This window comes from Hyposmocoma kahamanoa, unplaced genomic scaffold (genome assembly GCF_003589595.1).
Source record: "Hyposmocoma kahamanoa isolate Upper Pololo Valley unplaced genomic scaffold, ASM358959v1 82, whole genome shotgun sequence".
In the NCBI taxonomy this organism is placed as follows: Eukaryota; Metazoa; Arthropoda; class Insecta; order Lepidoptera; family Cosmopterigidae; genus Hyposmocoma; species Hyposmocoma kahamanoa.
In genome coordinates this window covers 510,698-524,625 of record NW_020654133.1, presented here as the reverse complement: position 1 = coordinate 524,625, position 13,928 = coordinate 510,698, and the positions used below count along the sequence as shown (strand labels likewise).

The following is a 13,928-nucleotide window of genomic DNA, read 5'->3' as shown; positions in this document are numbered from 1 at the left end:
TAACACATTGACGAGAATCTATTTATCCTAATATAACATACATATATAACATACAATATAACATACAATAGTAATATAATATAATAAAACTAACAAATTATGCAATTTTATTTTAAATTGTCTACAATTCATTTCTTTAACACCATCCGGTAATTTATTAACTAATTTGAGTGCTAATACGGATGTCATCTACCGTATTCCAAATTCCAAATTAAGGTGTTGTTTGGGCCGTATTTCAATTCTACTCCTAAGTTTCTAGAGGTTACCTATCACAATGTCGAAAGTTTTTTGTCCGAAATAACGTTTGTTCGAATTTTCATTACATCGAAAACAGAATTATAATCAAACAGTTGTTCTTTCAGGATATGTTGAATGTTTATCGCAAAGACACGATTAAGTTCGGTTAGGTTAGGTTAAGTTAGGTTTAAAAGAAAAAACATTTTCCCATCAAAATTACTTTCGAGGTTATGAAATTTCGACCAAACGTTATTTCTGGAAAATGTCATTTCGAAATACTGATAGGTAACCGTTTCTAGGATATCTAAATTAGACTATATTAAAATTGCCTACAACTTTCCTTCGTGTCCCATTCCCGTGTGACACCCTGTATATTTGTTAGTGTTTTTTATGTAACTCGGACAGTGTGGGGAACAACGAAACTCTAAGAGATTAAAAACTCTGTCTTAAAAAACCGTTGGGTCTTTTTTGTGAAAACAATTCTGATACAATCAATTTTTTGGTCAAGCGTGAGTTGTTGTTGTGCTAATTTGTTTTAATTGCAAGTCGTCTCAATTTCTTTTAAGGATTATTTCATTGTATCAGCAGAAAAATCTGGACAGCAGAAGTTTTAGCTGAAAATTTAAGAAAATGTTTTTTCGTACAATTAAAAAATTCAATGTACTTGCTTACTACAATTAGTGACAGTGGTTAAAATATGTAATTTTATTATTTTATGTCTTATTTTCAGATATTATTAAGTTCTTCATCGTATTCGACACCTCGTTTACAGAAGAAGGTAAGGAACAAACAATGTCATATTTAATATTATATTATATAATTTGTGTATCTGAATATTGTGTATCAGAATGTGTTGGGTGTGGCAGAAAAAACATGAAAGTAGGGTAAATGCTGTAGAAATGAGAGCTTTGCGCAGTATGTGCGGTCTTAAAGATAGAATGCCGAACAGTATAGTAAGAGAGCGTTGTGGTATGAAAGACAATGACAAGGATAGAGAGAAGGATACTTCGATCATCATGTAGAAACAATGAATGTTCGTCGATTGACAGTACAAATTTGTAAAGCGTATGTGGATGGAAGCGTGGGGAAAGGTAGACCTCGGCGAATGTATCTCAATCAGGATTATACCAAAATCCGTGAAACCCTTTTCACGGATTTTGACCGGCGCTTTGGATATAAAAACCCGAGCGGTGGGTTTGAACCCATTACCAATAAATGTAACATAATGTACAACACTTTCCCGTACATTGTGTAATTCTTCGGCGGTAGCCCGACTGCATTTATAGCTATTGCGTACGTTGTGTATAGATACCCATTAGTAACAAGTTCAAGATATTCTTTCAATTAACACAATAAACCAAATATCAAACATATTTTCAACCGATAAATAATTTGTTACAGATTTCGACGAAACAATCCCTATAGTAGAGAACTACACTGAAACCAGTGGTAAGTAAAAGAACCCAGTGTATTATAATTACACAGGTTTATTTATTAGGGTTTCTTGTGAAATACTTCCACTAGTTTTGTTATGATTATGAATACAAATTCAAATCAAAATGTTTTATTCAGAAGCTCAATCATTACATTATTTTATTAGTGGTTTGAGACGCCTAAAAAAAGTACTTAAATACTTGTGCTAGGGATTCCCGCTCTTCCGTATGCCATAGCCTCAATCGAATATAGTTACTGTACAGTAACTATATTCGATTGAGGCTATGCATCAAAAATATAATAGTGATAGCATTCAAAATTTTTAAGGTATAGCAAAATAATAAATCGATACCTCTAATGAACACTATGCCAACTTAAATTTTTTGGTTATATTCTGTAATTTTGAATTTAAGCAGCCTTATTTTAATTACTAATATTATGCTCTCCAAATTTTGTGAAAAGAAAAATAAAGAGACAAAATTGGAAAAAAAGAAACTAAGTAAAAACAGAGATGACCAAGAAATTAAGTTGGTCATACAATTATTTCTCTAATTTCTTTAATGAATACGAGAAAAATCTATTATTTATAAGCACGCCACACACGGCGACTTACAGCCGCGATACAAACGCGCCGTTGATTCGATGCAATCGTTTATAAATCCCAAGCGTAGCGATGCAATCGCGCGTTTGTATCGGTGCAGTCGCAAGCTAGCATCGAGTTTGCACCGCTGCTTAAAATGGCGCGCGTGTGTAAAGGTAGAAGATTAGCAACTGCATTGCGTTTGAATCGCTGCCAGAAGTCACCCGATCTAACCGCTCTTACTTCTACAGACTTCCTTACCGCACTACGTCGACTATGTGAGGTAACAGGCGAGAAGGATACAATTTTAGCGCTGAAACATATCGGTGCCAAGAAACCAAAGGCAGTTCCAACCACCACCACCACCACGACAACCACGGCAGCGCCGACTACCACTACTACAGAGGTATTCTTAATGTCATGTCTCGATAATGAAAGCTTTTATACAGATCGTGCCAGAGAGAGAGAGAATGTGTGAGGGCGCGTTCCCATTATGTCGTAACGTTCTATTTATCGTTGAACGACAGTCGTGTCTAGCCTGTTCCCACTAGATCGTGACGACAATTTATCGGTTCACGGCAACCGCCTTGTCGTTTGCACATCGAGTATATAACCAATAATAGCCATACAGCTCTTATAAATATCAACTCCCGTTCGCAGTGAAATATAGGCAGGCCAACTACTGACCTGTGTGTACGTCTCCGTATATTCCAAAAAATATTCTGTATTTATTGTAATAAAGATCTCTAACAATGCCGTGCTGTTCTATTCGGTGGTGCGGGAAAAACAGCAAAACATGTAATTACATAACAAACGGAATCACATTTCATCGATAATTAAATATTAAATAAGTAATTTTGCAATTTTCGTCCATTATAGCAAAGCTCAAGTTAACTTGTCGTTTTGAACTGAAACAGTTGACGACACCCGTCAATTGTTTCGAATTCGGGCTAGCCAATCGGAGCGCAGTTGTCACGGTAATGATATGGCAGAATAGTTTTCAAACAAATTAAATGACATTTCGTCTCTATTTCTGGTATATATACTCGACCTGTTTACACGACAAAATCGGTTTAAGCGGCGATTATCTGAAGTCACATTTTTATCGTGACTTTTTATTTATCGACGACTGTCGTTCTAGCTCGTCAAAAAAGTCGTGAACGACACTTAATGGTGTTGTACTATATGTGAACAATGTGAATATATAAGTCACGACACTTTAAACTGCATGACTATCTGTCGTCACGGCATAATGAAACGCGTGCTAAGCGGTGCAGCCTATAGTACAATTTGGATACACTTAGTGTTGGGTAATTTACCGAAATATATCAAATAGTGAAATTTTTCCCGAAAAAGTTCCCGAAAAAATGGAAAAATTTTAAAAATTTGAATAATATATCTTTTATATATTATTCAAATAAATATCTTTTATATACAATAAATATCTTGTAATGTGATTTGTATAAAGACAATGTATTGCGTTGTCTTGGTAAATAAATATTTTGAATAATTTGTCTGTTTTTGTAGCCACCAACGACCACGGAACCGCCTGTTTCAGAGGAAGATTTGAGGATATTCAAGATTACCGGCACCGTGTCAAAGAGTGAAGCTAGGAAAGTGTTCAGAAGTATCTTCAAGACCTCAGGTACCTCAACCAATAATAACAGTAGCCTCAAACTAAGGAATTACCTAATTTCTGTCAGATTACAGCGTGACAAAAATAGTTCTAAACACGGGAAACTACCATTTAAAATGTATTTGTTTACATTTTGGACATCAAACTATGATTCATACTATAATTATTGGCATTCTCGCCATATTTAAAAACTTAATAATCGAAATAATGCTAAGTCGTCAAAAAATATTTAAAATATTATTCTGGCTAATTGTATCTAGTAAAGTTTTGCAAAATTGTTCCTAAATCGTATGCACCGCGCGAGTGCAGTGAACCCAAGCGCCCTTCGAGTGATACGTAATCTATCCCGATCGCTTATTTACCTATTTCCACGTTTTTGCGCGCAGGTTTCTAATGAGAAAGAAAGCCTTTCCGAGCTAGTGAGGTGAACAAGTTTTTTGTAACTTAGATTTGGTACTTACCAACTTTAAGATAAATTAAAGTATTACTAGAAGGGTCCACCACCACGGGCTATGCAAAGATTCGCTCGTTGTCGAGAGTTATGTTTCAACTTTCTGAGCACTAAAACATTTGATTTCCCAAGTTTGAAAGCAGAGACGATTTTCTTCGACACCCGTGTAAACTAAACGTTTCACATCACCCCATAGTCACGCACTTGCCGTCCATAATGAGAAGAAGCACTACTTGATGGTAATACAAGTTCTGGTGAACCAGGTAGCGGTTTCTCTTGTTTACATAACAAACCACGCGGCATTTCGAGAGAGACTAGAATTGCGGCGGGCTATTCCACTTATCCCAGCGCGTGAGCGAGCGCACTGATGAGGCGCGGGCGCTTAATGCGTTTGTGAAAGAGATAGCAACAGTTTGTCGGTTCCTTTGTCGGCCCGCTGCGCTAATTGGTAGCACGTGCCGCGCAAGTTCAAAAAATAAGAATTTAGGACATATTTTCGGGTTTTTTTTTAGTCATTTGGGTTCAATTTCGGATATCGAATGACCTCTGTAAATATTTCGAGAATACAATCACATATTGTATTATGAATAAGATGGTAGCAAAAAACATAATTGTCATTAGATTAAATACTAAATATCAATAATTTTATTACTACGTCGAGTGCAGTTTGAAAGTAATATTGTTAAAATTCTAATTCAGTTCAACAAATAAAATTTCTCCACAGAATTTGAAGAAGTGTTCAAGATCCTGCGCAAGTGGACCACCCGAGAAGATGTGTGGTCTTTCCTGGAGGCTCTCATTGAGATCACGAATACCACCAACATCGTTGAGGCCTTGCACAGCGTCAAGAGAGTCTCTGGGTATGATTGTAAGTATTTTATTCGTAAAATTCAGGCTCTGCCTCGTTGTCATAACTAACGCATTCACGTTTTGGTAACTTTCGATATTATATTGGCATCTAAAGTTTTTTTTCTTTGAAAAATGTAATTTACGCTAATTTTGCTTAATAACTAGTGAAGTTATTAGCGGGCTTTACACAGACACTCTATCGCGCGTGATACAGCACTATGTGACGTACATGGGAATGAATACATTAATGAATTAATTAATGGATAACCGAATGAAGTATAATTCTATGGAACTAGTGTTAAAACCTCCTAACTATATTTTATATGACAGTTACTCTTGAAGAAATCTTCGAGAAGATAGTCACTGTCCTTGGGCATAAGGACGTTGAAGACTACTACAGGAAATGCTTGCAGCTATTCGACACTGATTGTAAGTTTATTTTCTCAATACCTATGTAAAATAATTAAAAGGTCCAGGTTTTACTTTGCAGAAATCCACGTTAATAAAAATGGAAGTAAATTATTGTTCTTCTTCATGCGGTGCACGGATAAACCTACGCAGGACTTTGTTGCACCGCCAGGTTTAGATTAACAAGTATTCTTTTTATAAAATTTTTAATAGAAAACGAAGTAAGGGTTGCATTGATGCGCGTCTCGCTCGCTTCTCTAATGGATAGCCGTTAAAGTACGCGAAAATTCAAAAAGCTCGTCATGGACCCCCGGCGTTCACTACACAGAGCCCTTAGAGGTCCATGGACCACAGGTTAACAAACCCTATCTTAGCACAAAATTAATAAACTAAATAGCACAAACGCGACTACGTACGTCTTGTACAGACTCTATTTCTTTATTTTTCGACCTAGTGGTCATACACTAACATACTTTGTTTGTTACAGCACTTGACACGGCGCTGGATATTTTCAAGGACGTTACCGGAGCTAAATGTAAGTGTTACTTTCCCTCTAGTACTTCTAGAACATTGATCTATCTAGGTTTCGACGAAAATGCACAAATTTTGCTACACTTGTCCACAATATTTATTGTAATAGATGATAAAGAAGGAAAAGAAGGCTGTAACAATTAAAATAATGTAAAGAAAAGGTACAATTATTATAAAACAATCCATATAAAAGTAACCAACACAATACACAATCATCACCTCAAAAGTAACATATGTCGGAACCATGATTGTTTAGAACTGAATCTTCAGGCATCGTTCGGGCAGATTTAAGGATCGTTCAATGAGATTACTTTTAATAGTACACTGTATATTCTAATCACTATGAAATCCAATAACGACTTGTACTTTCTATTAATTTTAACGATCAAAATGGGCACTTGGCGAAACGTAGGACAGTTCCGTGACAACGACTACATTTGCATATCGACCCGATCGAAAAGTGTGTCCGATCGTGCCTGCCAACAATGTCGCGACTCTGCCGAAGCGCGGAAAATGTAGTTGTGCGGACTACACTGCTAGGTGATACGCTTGGGTTCCATTTATTGTCCATACTCATCACTGGTTTCTTCTTCTTCTTCTAAGTCGTTGTCTTCATGGCTGACGATTGTGTCCCCGAATGGTTTTTGAGACTTTGTGTACGATTTCCGTCCCTCTGGTTCTGCCTTCGGCCTCTTTCAGGGCAACTGTTACAGGGAGGTCACTTGGTCACTCCATCGACTAGGTGATCGACCGCGGAGTCTCTTTCCCTCCACCTTACCCACTTTAACCAGTTTTTCAAGTGGTTGTCTGTTTATCGGCGAGCAATATGACCAAAATACTGTAGGATTCTTCATTCATTACTTCATTTCTTCACTTCTTTATTAATTACCTACGACACATATAATTTTAATAGTAACCGATGTGAAGCTTAACAAAATCAAGTTGATTTGTAATTTATCGGCACGATCTCTCGTTTCAAGAATTTTGTGGGTAGTGACGACGGATCGGATAAACGTAAGAAAAGTGAAGGAAAATGGAATTCGAGAAAGACTCAAAATTTTAAAAATAATTCACCAGGAACCAGAAAGGCGGATTATGAAATTGGTCTTAAATACTGCGCAGGTTATATTGCAAAGCATTGTGACAAATACAGCAGTTCTCCGTCTAACGTCTGTCCGAAACAGTTAGGGCGCATTCGTTGGACACGAATTTCATCGCGCCCACCCCGCGCGGTCGCCGAGCGGAGCCCGCGTTGACGTCTCATAGCGACCGCGTGCGTCTAATTGTCATGGCAAAATACACTCTATTTATTTAGCTTTTACTTTTTAACTTAAATTAGCGTCCCGGACACGCGGGCGAGTCTGGCTTAAATTTGGTCTACAGTGCAGTTGTATTATACGAAGTGCAGTTCCGGAGTCATTTGGAAAGCAAAGCCAAACTGACTTTAAAAAAGCTCGGAGTGCTCAATAGAGCGAAGCGGTACTTCTCACCAGGTCACTGACTTTTGTTATATAAAACACAAGTACGGCCCCATATGGAGTATTGCTCGCATCTCTGGACAGGAGCTTCCAAATACTAGCTTGACCCGCTTAACTCCTTCCAACGTAGGCCTGTTCGTATTGTCGACAATCCGAAAGTCGCAGATGGTGTGGAGCCTCTTAGCCTACGGAGAGACGTTGTCTCTCAGTGTGTGTTCTCCGTCTTTATAATGGGAAATGCTCTGAGGAACATTTCGAACTGGTGCCACCTTCTCGTTTCTACCATCGCACTTCCCGCCAAAGGAGTAGAGTCCATCCCTACATCTTAGATGCCTGGCATTGTAAGACTACGCGGGCATCGTTCCTTCCTCGAACCTGCAAGATGAGGAATGATCTTCCTCCTGAAGTATTTCCTTTGCGCTGTGACATGGGGTTCCTCAAAAAGCGTGTTTACAGAGCTCTCAAAGGCTGGCAACGAATTGGCAGCTCATCTGACCACCTCCCATCAAGAGGGTCGTCTGCTCGTTTGCCTCATTCTTTACATAAAAAAAGTATTCCGAGGAATTTAAATCTAAATGTCAAGACTATAGAATTCAGATTCGCTATTAAAATACATGAAGGCGTGGTAACTGGGCGCTAACTAGCCGCTAACAGTCCAATTAGTAAAACTTAACCATATTAAAAAGACGCATGATGCGAATGAAGCTTCGTACTTGCCATTACCTCATAATTTGGTCGAATATTACTCATTTGACAGTAATTGCTTCGGGCAGAGAACGGAAGTAGAACACCAGGTCTCAAGCTAGGAACTTGTACTTTAGACTGTAACTTAAGATAAATACATATGTATGTGTAGCGGATTGTATTAATGGGTTCGGATGGGTGCCATCAAAGTATGAGCAAAGACCAAAGTATTTACAGTTTATTAATTGATTACAAAACACGTACAGCTATCAATTCAAAAACCGAAACAATAGTAAGAGAAAAGGCAACAAAAACCGTCGCATACAAGAATACATGATATTTATTCGCTGAAATTCACCGTCTCGCGGAACGGTTTCTAGGAGTCGAGTCCCTTCTTGGGAACAACTGCCCGGATCTTCCGCATATAGGGTTAAAATTGTATTGGCTGGAGCCGCGTAACCTTATCCCACGGAAGAGAGAACCTCCTTTACACTAATGATTTCTAATTTGAAGGGAGTGTTTATATTTTTATTATTATATTATATTATATTTATATTATTGTACCCGTTTTTGTTACTGCCTGTCCTTCCTTTCTTCTTTCCTTCACCTTCACCTTGTTATAATTTTACAATAAATTAATGTGGCCCGAGCGTACCATCTATCATTATTACGCGAGATACGCGTGACACACTGTACTTTACAAATACGCATTTTCATTCAATTTCATATTAAAGCTTTGTATCTTTATTTTTCTCACAGCCGCCTATGACTTCGTGTCGCATATGCACAAGTGGACGAAAATCCAAGATATCATTAGAGTCCTAGAGATTCTTGTTAAAGTCACACGCTCCAAAACTGTGCACGAAGCGACCTGGAAGATCATCAGTATCACCAATAGTTACAGTAAGTATCTATCAATATATACATAGATAGAATATTTTACTAAATGTATAAAATATATGTTTTATCATTAAATTATTATCCTAATTTCCGTACGGGTATGACTTCTTATTAATTTGGAATTGTTACAAGTTTTATTTAGCCAAATCTTTGGGTCGTCAATTCCATGGAATCTACAAAGGCATTTAACGGAGTGCGTTCTACCAGTTATGTCCTACGGAGCCGAGACGTGGTTATTAACAATACAATAAAAATAACTTATTTACAAGTTTCAAGTTGCTCAACGTTGTGTTGGAGCGAGCTATGCTTTTGGTTTCTCTGATGGAACAATTTCTAATGAAGTTATGCGTCAGAAAACTAAAGTGACCGACATAGCTCGAAATATCAGTAAGCTTAAGTGGCAGCAGGGCCGGACATGTCTGCGTCAAGGCAAACGTAGTGTAGAACGTCCTTTATTATGTGGATAAATCCTCCTAGGATATCTTTTTGGGCTTCTACCGGCTAAAACTCCTCGGGTGCTCTAGTGGGAGGGAAGCGGGCTACACCGCCAGGTCGTCCTCCTCGCGGCTATCGAAGTTATTGGCGAACGGACCCCCGAAGGTACGCCGCCGCCTCTCCCGATCACGCTCGGCGACCTCCTTCTGGAGCATTACCGCTTTACAGAAGGAGACCACTGCCTCAAGGGACTCTTGATCCAGCATAGCAGCTACCGCGAGAGTATGGATGGAGAGTACTGCGGCAATATGGACGGATGACCTAAAAAGGTGGTCGGAAACGGCTGGATGCGGGTGGCACAGGGCTGGGAGAGTTGGCGTAATCAGCTTATGTCCAACTAGGATGCGTGTTACCTGATGATGACACGCTCCATGGGCGCAGAATGACTGTAGACATCGATGACCATGAGCGTGTAAACGTTCCGAAATTTCGGTATAATAAAAAGAAGTCATACCGTGGTATGAAACTGTAATGACAATTATTTAAGCTCAGGGATTTAGGCGTTGAACTGCTTTCTCGTATTCACGTGTGACAGTGAACGTCAACGAGTACAATTTTATAGTCGTTCGATCCAAATGTCGTTAAAGCGTGTTCTGGTATATGAAACGAACTTAAATCGACTCTAAACGACAAGTCATTCGTGTTCTGCTAAAATTTTTACAGTTCTTACAATAGACTTTCGACGACTAAACGTCAGATTTCACAATCCAAGATGTCGTTCATTAGTCGTTACGGTTCGATTCTACTCATATCAACGTTCGTTCAAGTGATACTTGAATACCCATTTTGGATAGGGCTTCGATCGAGCGACTACGTAACTTCAACGATATTTTGATAGCTTGAACTTGCGTGAATCGCACTACAGGCCACACAGACGCGGTACAGCGGGAAAAGCGGTCGGGGGGTGCCACAGGGCAGTGGCCGGTGTAACACTTATAAGCAACCACAACCACAGAATTCGAGTCTCTGTGTGGCTAGAGTATAAAATAAAATAATTGTAAGATAAACTGTTATAACGTCGACTTTAATATTTGATAGCGACAGACAGTTAATTAAATTTAAATACAACTAGAAACAAAGAAAGAAAATTCTTCTTTCTTTTCTTTAAGTACAACTGGTACCGAATACGTGCATCAACAATAATATTTTGTCAGTAACAGATTTATTTAATTCATAGATATACATATATCTATGGTTTGATTACACAATTTTTTGTGTTTTGTTAGTGTGTATAAATTGTAAAAATAATTATTATTACTTTTACCGGCCGTATTTTTTATTATTTACCGAGATAGCAATGTATATTGGAAATAAAACTAAAATTTTGCAGAGATATATTTATAATTAATATTCTTAAATTATTATTCTTCTTGCAGCCTTATTGGAGTCCATGGAAACCATCTACATTATCATACAAATGGGTATGTTTTATTTGATGCGTTATTAGTTTTTAACAGTCATTTGATTAACGAAAGCGAATGGCGACGGTTTTTAGTATAAATTTATAATATTTTGAAACCTTTTTCAGATGTCATCGAGTTCTTTGAGTATTTGGAGATTTTCACTGTTGAAAGTAAGTGACGATGTTATTAACTTTTCTTCTGCTGACCAGGTCTGGTCAAAATACGTGCTATGTCATAATAAAATACGAAACACAAAATACTGCATTTTGACTTCAGCGTATTGTACAACAAAGTTTCAATAAATAAATTAACTATGTACCTATAGTAGATTGAATATTTGATAACAAATTAAGATGTGGGCAGATTTTGCAAGCGTGGGCGGCCAGTGCGGCCGAGAACCGCAAAAGGCTTAAATACGCCAACCCTGCCCAGTGCTACAGCTTTGTACCTTTTGCGGTTGAAACCCTGGGTCCCTGAGGGGAACAGGTGAAACTTCTAGCAAACGAGGTAGCGGATCGTCTCGTAGAAGCCTCCGGTGACAAGGCTGGCAGCTATTTCCGCTAAAGAATAAGTTTAGCAATTCAAAAGGGAAATGTTGCCAGCCTTCTGGGCACGATGCCCCAGGGTACAAACTTCGATAAAAAAAAATTATCTATCTATGTGTTTAATTGATAAGTTTTTAAAATAAACACGCATTAAGAATTAAGATGTTATTGTTCAATAAATAGAATAAATACATATTTTCAGATTTCGACGATATTATCATGATTATTGAAGAGTACACTGAGACAACCGGTAAGCATCTACTTACATTTTTTTATATCCTCGTATTTGCTGGGGTTTTAATATTATGACAGTTGCACCGTGTTCTAAAGTGTAGCTAAAGAGTCTGAACAATATTGGAGAAGCTTCTTCTTAGCATTTTGCCCGTTTCGTAAGGAAATTGTACAGGGTCGTAGTTCTGTTAATTTTAAATCACCTCAGTTGTGTGCCGGTAGAGTGTCAATGATTTTTTTGTTGTCTGTTCTTTAATGGCGAGTCGGTGGCGTAGTCTGCTAATATATTTAATTAGATGACTTAAATTGCTTCTTAAGGCGAATGACTAGAGGGGACGCGGGAAAAACTGTTTTGCTAGATAAGTTATAAATCATGGTCTTACTAAAAATATACGATACACCTAAGGATATTGTCCAAAGAACGTGTTAATTTGTTACACGGAACTACCGTATAAAATATACCATATAAAAACCTGAAAAAAGTCTATGCAATATAAAATATTGAATCAGTCACTTCGGAAAAAATATATAATAAAATTGAGAATATATACTGATTACTGATACAATAGAAAAAAAACACAAACTCACCTCGAAATTTTACAACACCGTTTATTTATAACATGAACAGTGCCACTTAGAGCTTCAAACTGCGAAGATCTGAGGGGCGCTGCCCGACACCCTGAGACGTAAGTTGACAAGTCCCATGTGCCTGTAATTTCACCAGCACCCAGAACACAATAATGCTGACATTACTGCTTGGACGAACTCTTTCACAGTCACCTCTACTGTTACTAAACCTACTTTACTATATACCAGTGATTTTTTTTATGTCAACTAAACTAAATAGAACACGTATAGTATACTATATACATTTTTCAAATGGTTTTGATTTCGTATATAAAAAAAAATATTCTGAAATAAAGCCAGTGTACCTGCAGCTCGACCCAATCAAAATGAATAATGTGGTTCACGAAACCGGTAACACGGTACGGGAAATAATGAATTGATGTAGTAGTAACTTTTAAAAACAAAATATTATAGTAATTTTTGTACGGAGATCTTTAAGTACTTATTACAAGGAATGCGCTAAATTTAGGTTTTCCACTTAAACCGTGTTGTTATTAAATTAACATTTATGTAAATCTGAAAATTACCCAGCGGTTTAAAGAGTCAAACGACGATTCACGCGTTTTTATGCGAAAAATGTAACATTATTATAATTTATATTAATAAATTTTCAGAATTCCTCCGCGCATTGAAAGTACTTAAACAAGTGACGGGCGAACCCGTTATATTGAACGCACTAAAGCACATAAAAGAAAAGAAACCAAAAGCAATACATCATCAACAAGAGCATCCACAACTTGAACGGCCGACCACAACGAAAACCGAATGGAATGAAGCATCATCATTACCGTCATCACAAAGTTCGTCACACCAACTTGAGCAACCAGATCACCTTCAACAACATGATGAGCCTCAACATTCAAAACAACCTGATGAACACCAACAACCAAATATACCTGAGCAACCTGAGAAACCAAAACAGCCGCAGCAAACTCAACGCCCACAACTGCCAGATGATATTCAGCAACCTAATCATCCACCACAGCCGGAGCTCTCACAATTACCTGAGCATTCGCAAAAATCTGAACATCCACAAAAACCTAAGCACCCACAACTACCTGAGCAACCACAGAAGCCTCAGCTCCCACAACAACCTGAGTACCTAGAACAACCAGAGCACGGAGAAAAACCTGAGCAACCACAACAACCTGAGCACCCAGAAAAACCAGAGCACCCGCAACAACCTGAGCATCCACACCAACCACAGTACCCAGAAATACCTGAGCACCCACAGAAACCTGAACATCCACAACAACCTGCGCACCCAGAAAAACCAAAGCTCCCACATAATCCTGAGCAGCTAGAAAAACCTGCTCACCCGCAACATCCTGAGCACCCAGAAAAACCTGAGCAACCGCAACAACCTGAGCACCCACAGATGCCTGAGCACCCTCAGAAACCTGAGCATCCACAACAACCTGAGCACCCAGAAAAACCTG

At 38.1% G+C, this 13,928-nt stretch overlaps 1 protein-coding gene across 1 annotated transcript in view; it reads left to right on the top strand.

Annotated features, from left to right (window-relative positions):
• Nucleotides 1-867: 867 nt before the first annotated feature.
• LOC113234247 (glutenin, high molecular weight subunit DX5-like) overlaps nucleotides 868-13,928 on the top strand; it is a 17,658-nt gene continuing 4,597 nt past the window's right edge. The window contains exons 1-13 of the mRNA XM_026469546.1: nucleotides 868-877; nucleotides 968-1,015; nucleotides 1,639-1,686; nucleotides 2,503-2,657; nucleotides 3,779-3,896; nucleotides 5,063-5,206; nucleotides 5,518-5,616; nucleotides 6,083-6,130; nucleotides 9,048-9,191; nucleotides 11,060-11,104; nucleotides 11,212-11,256; nucleotides 11,834-11,881; nucleotides 13,104-13,881. Of these exons, the coding sequence (XP_026325331.1) occupies nucleotides 868-877; nucleotides 968-1,015; nucleotides 1,639-1,686; nucleotides 2,503-2,657; nucleotides 3,779-3,896; nucleotides 5,063-5,206; nucleotides 5,518-5,616; nucleotides 6,083-6,130; nucleotides 9,048-9,191; nucleotides 11,060-11,104; nucleotides 11,212-11,256; nucleotides 11,834-11,881; nucleotides 13,104-13,881 (1,730 nt within the window). The remainder of the gene's footprint in view (nucleotides 878-967; nucleotides 1,016-1,638; nucleotides 1,687-2,502; nucleotides 2,658-3,778; nucleotides 3,897-5,062; nucleotides 5,207-5,517; nucleotides 5,617-6,082; nucleotides 6,131-9,047; nucleotides 9,192-11,059; nucleotides 11,105-11,211; nucleotides 11,257-11,833; nucleotides 11,882-13,103; nucleotides 13,882-13,928) is intronic.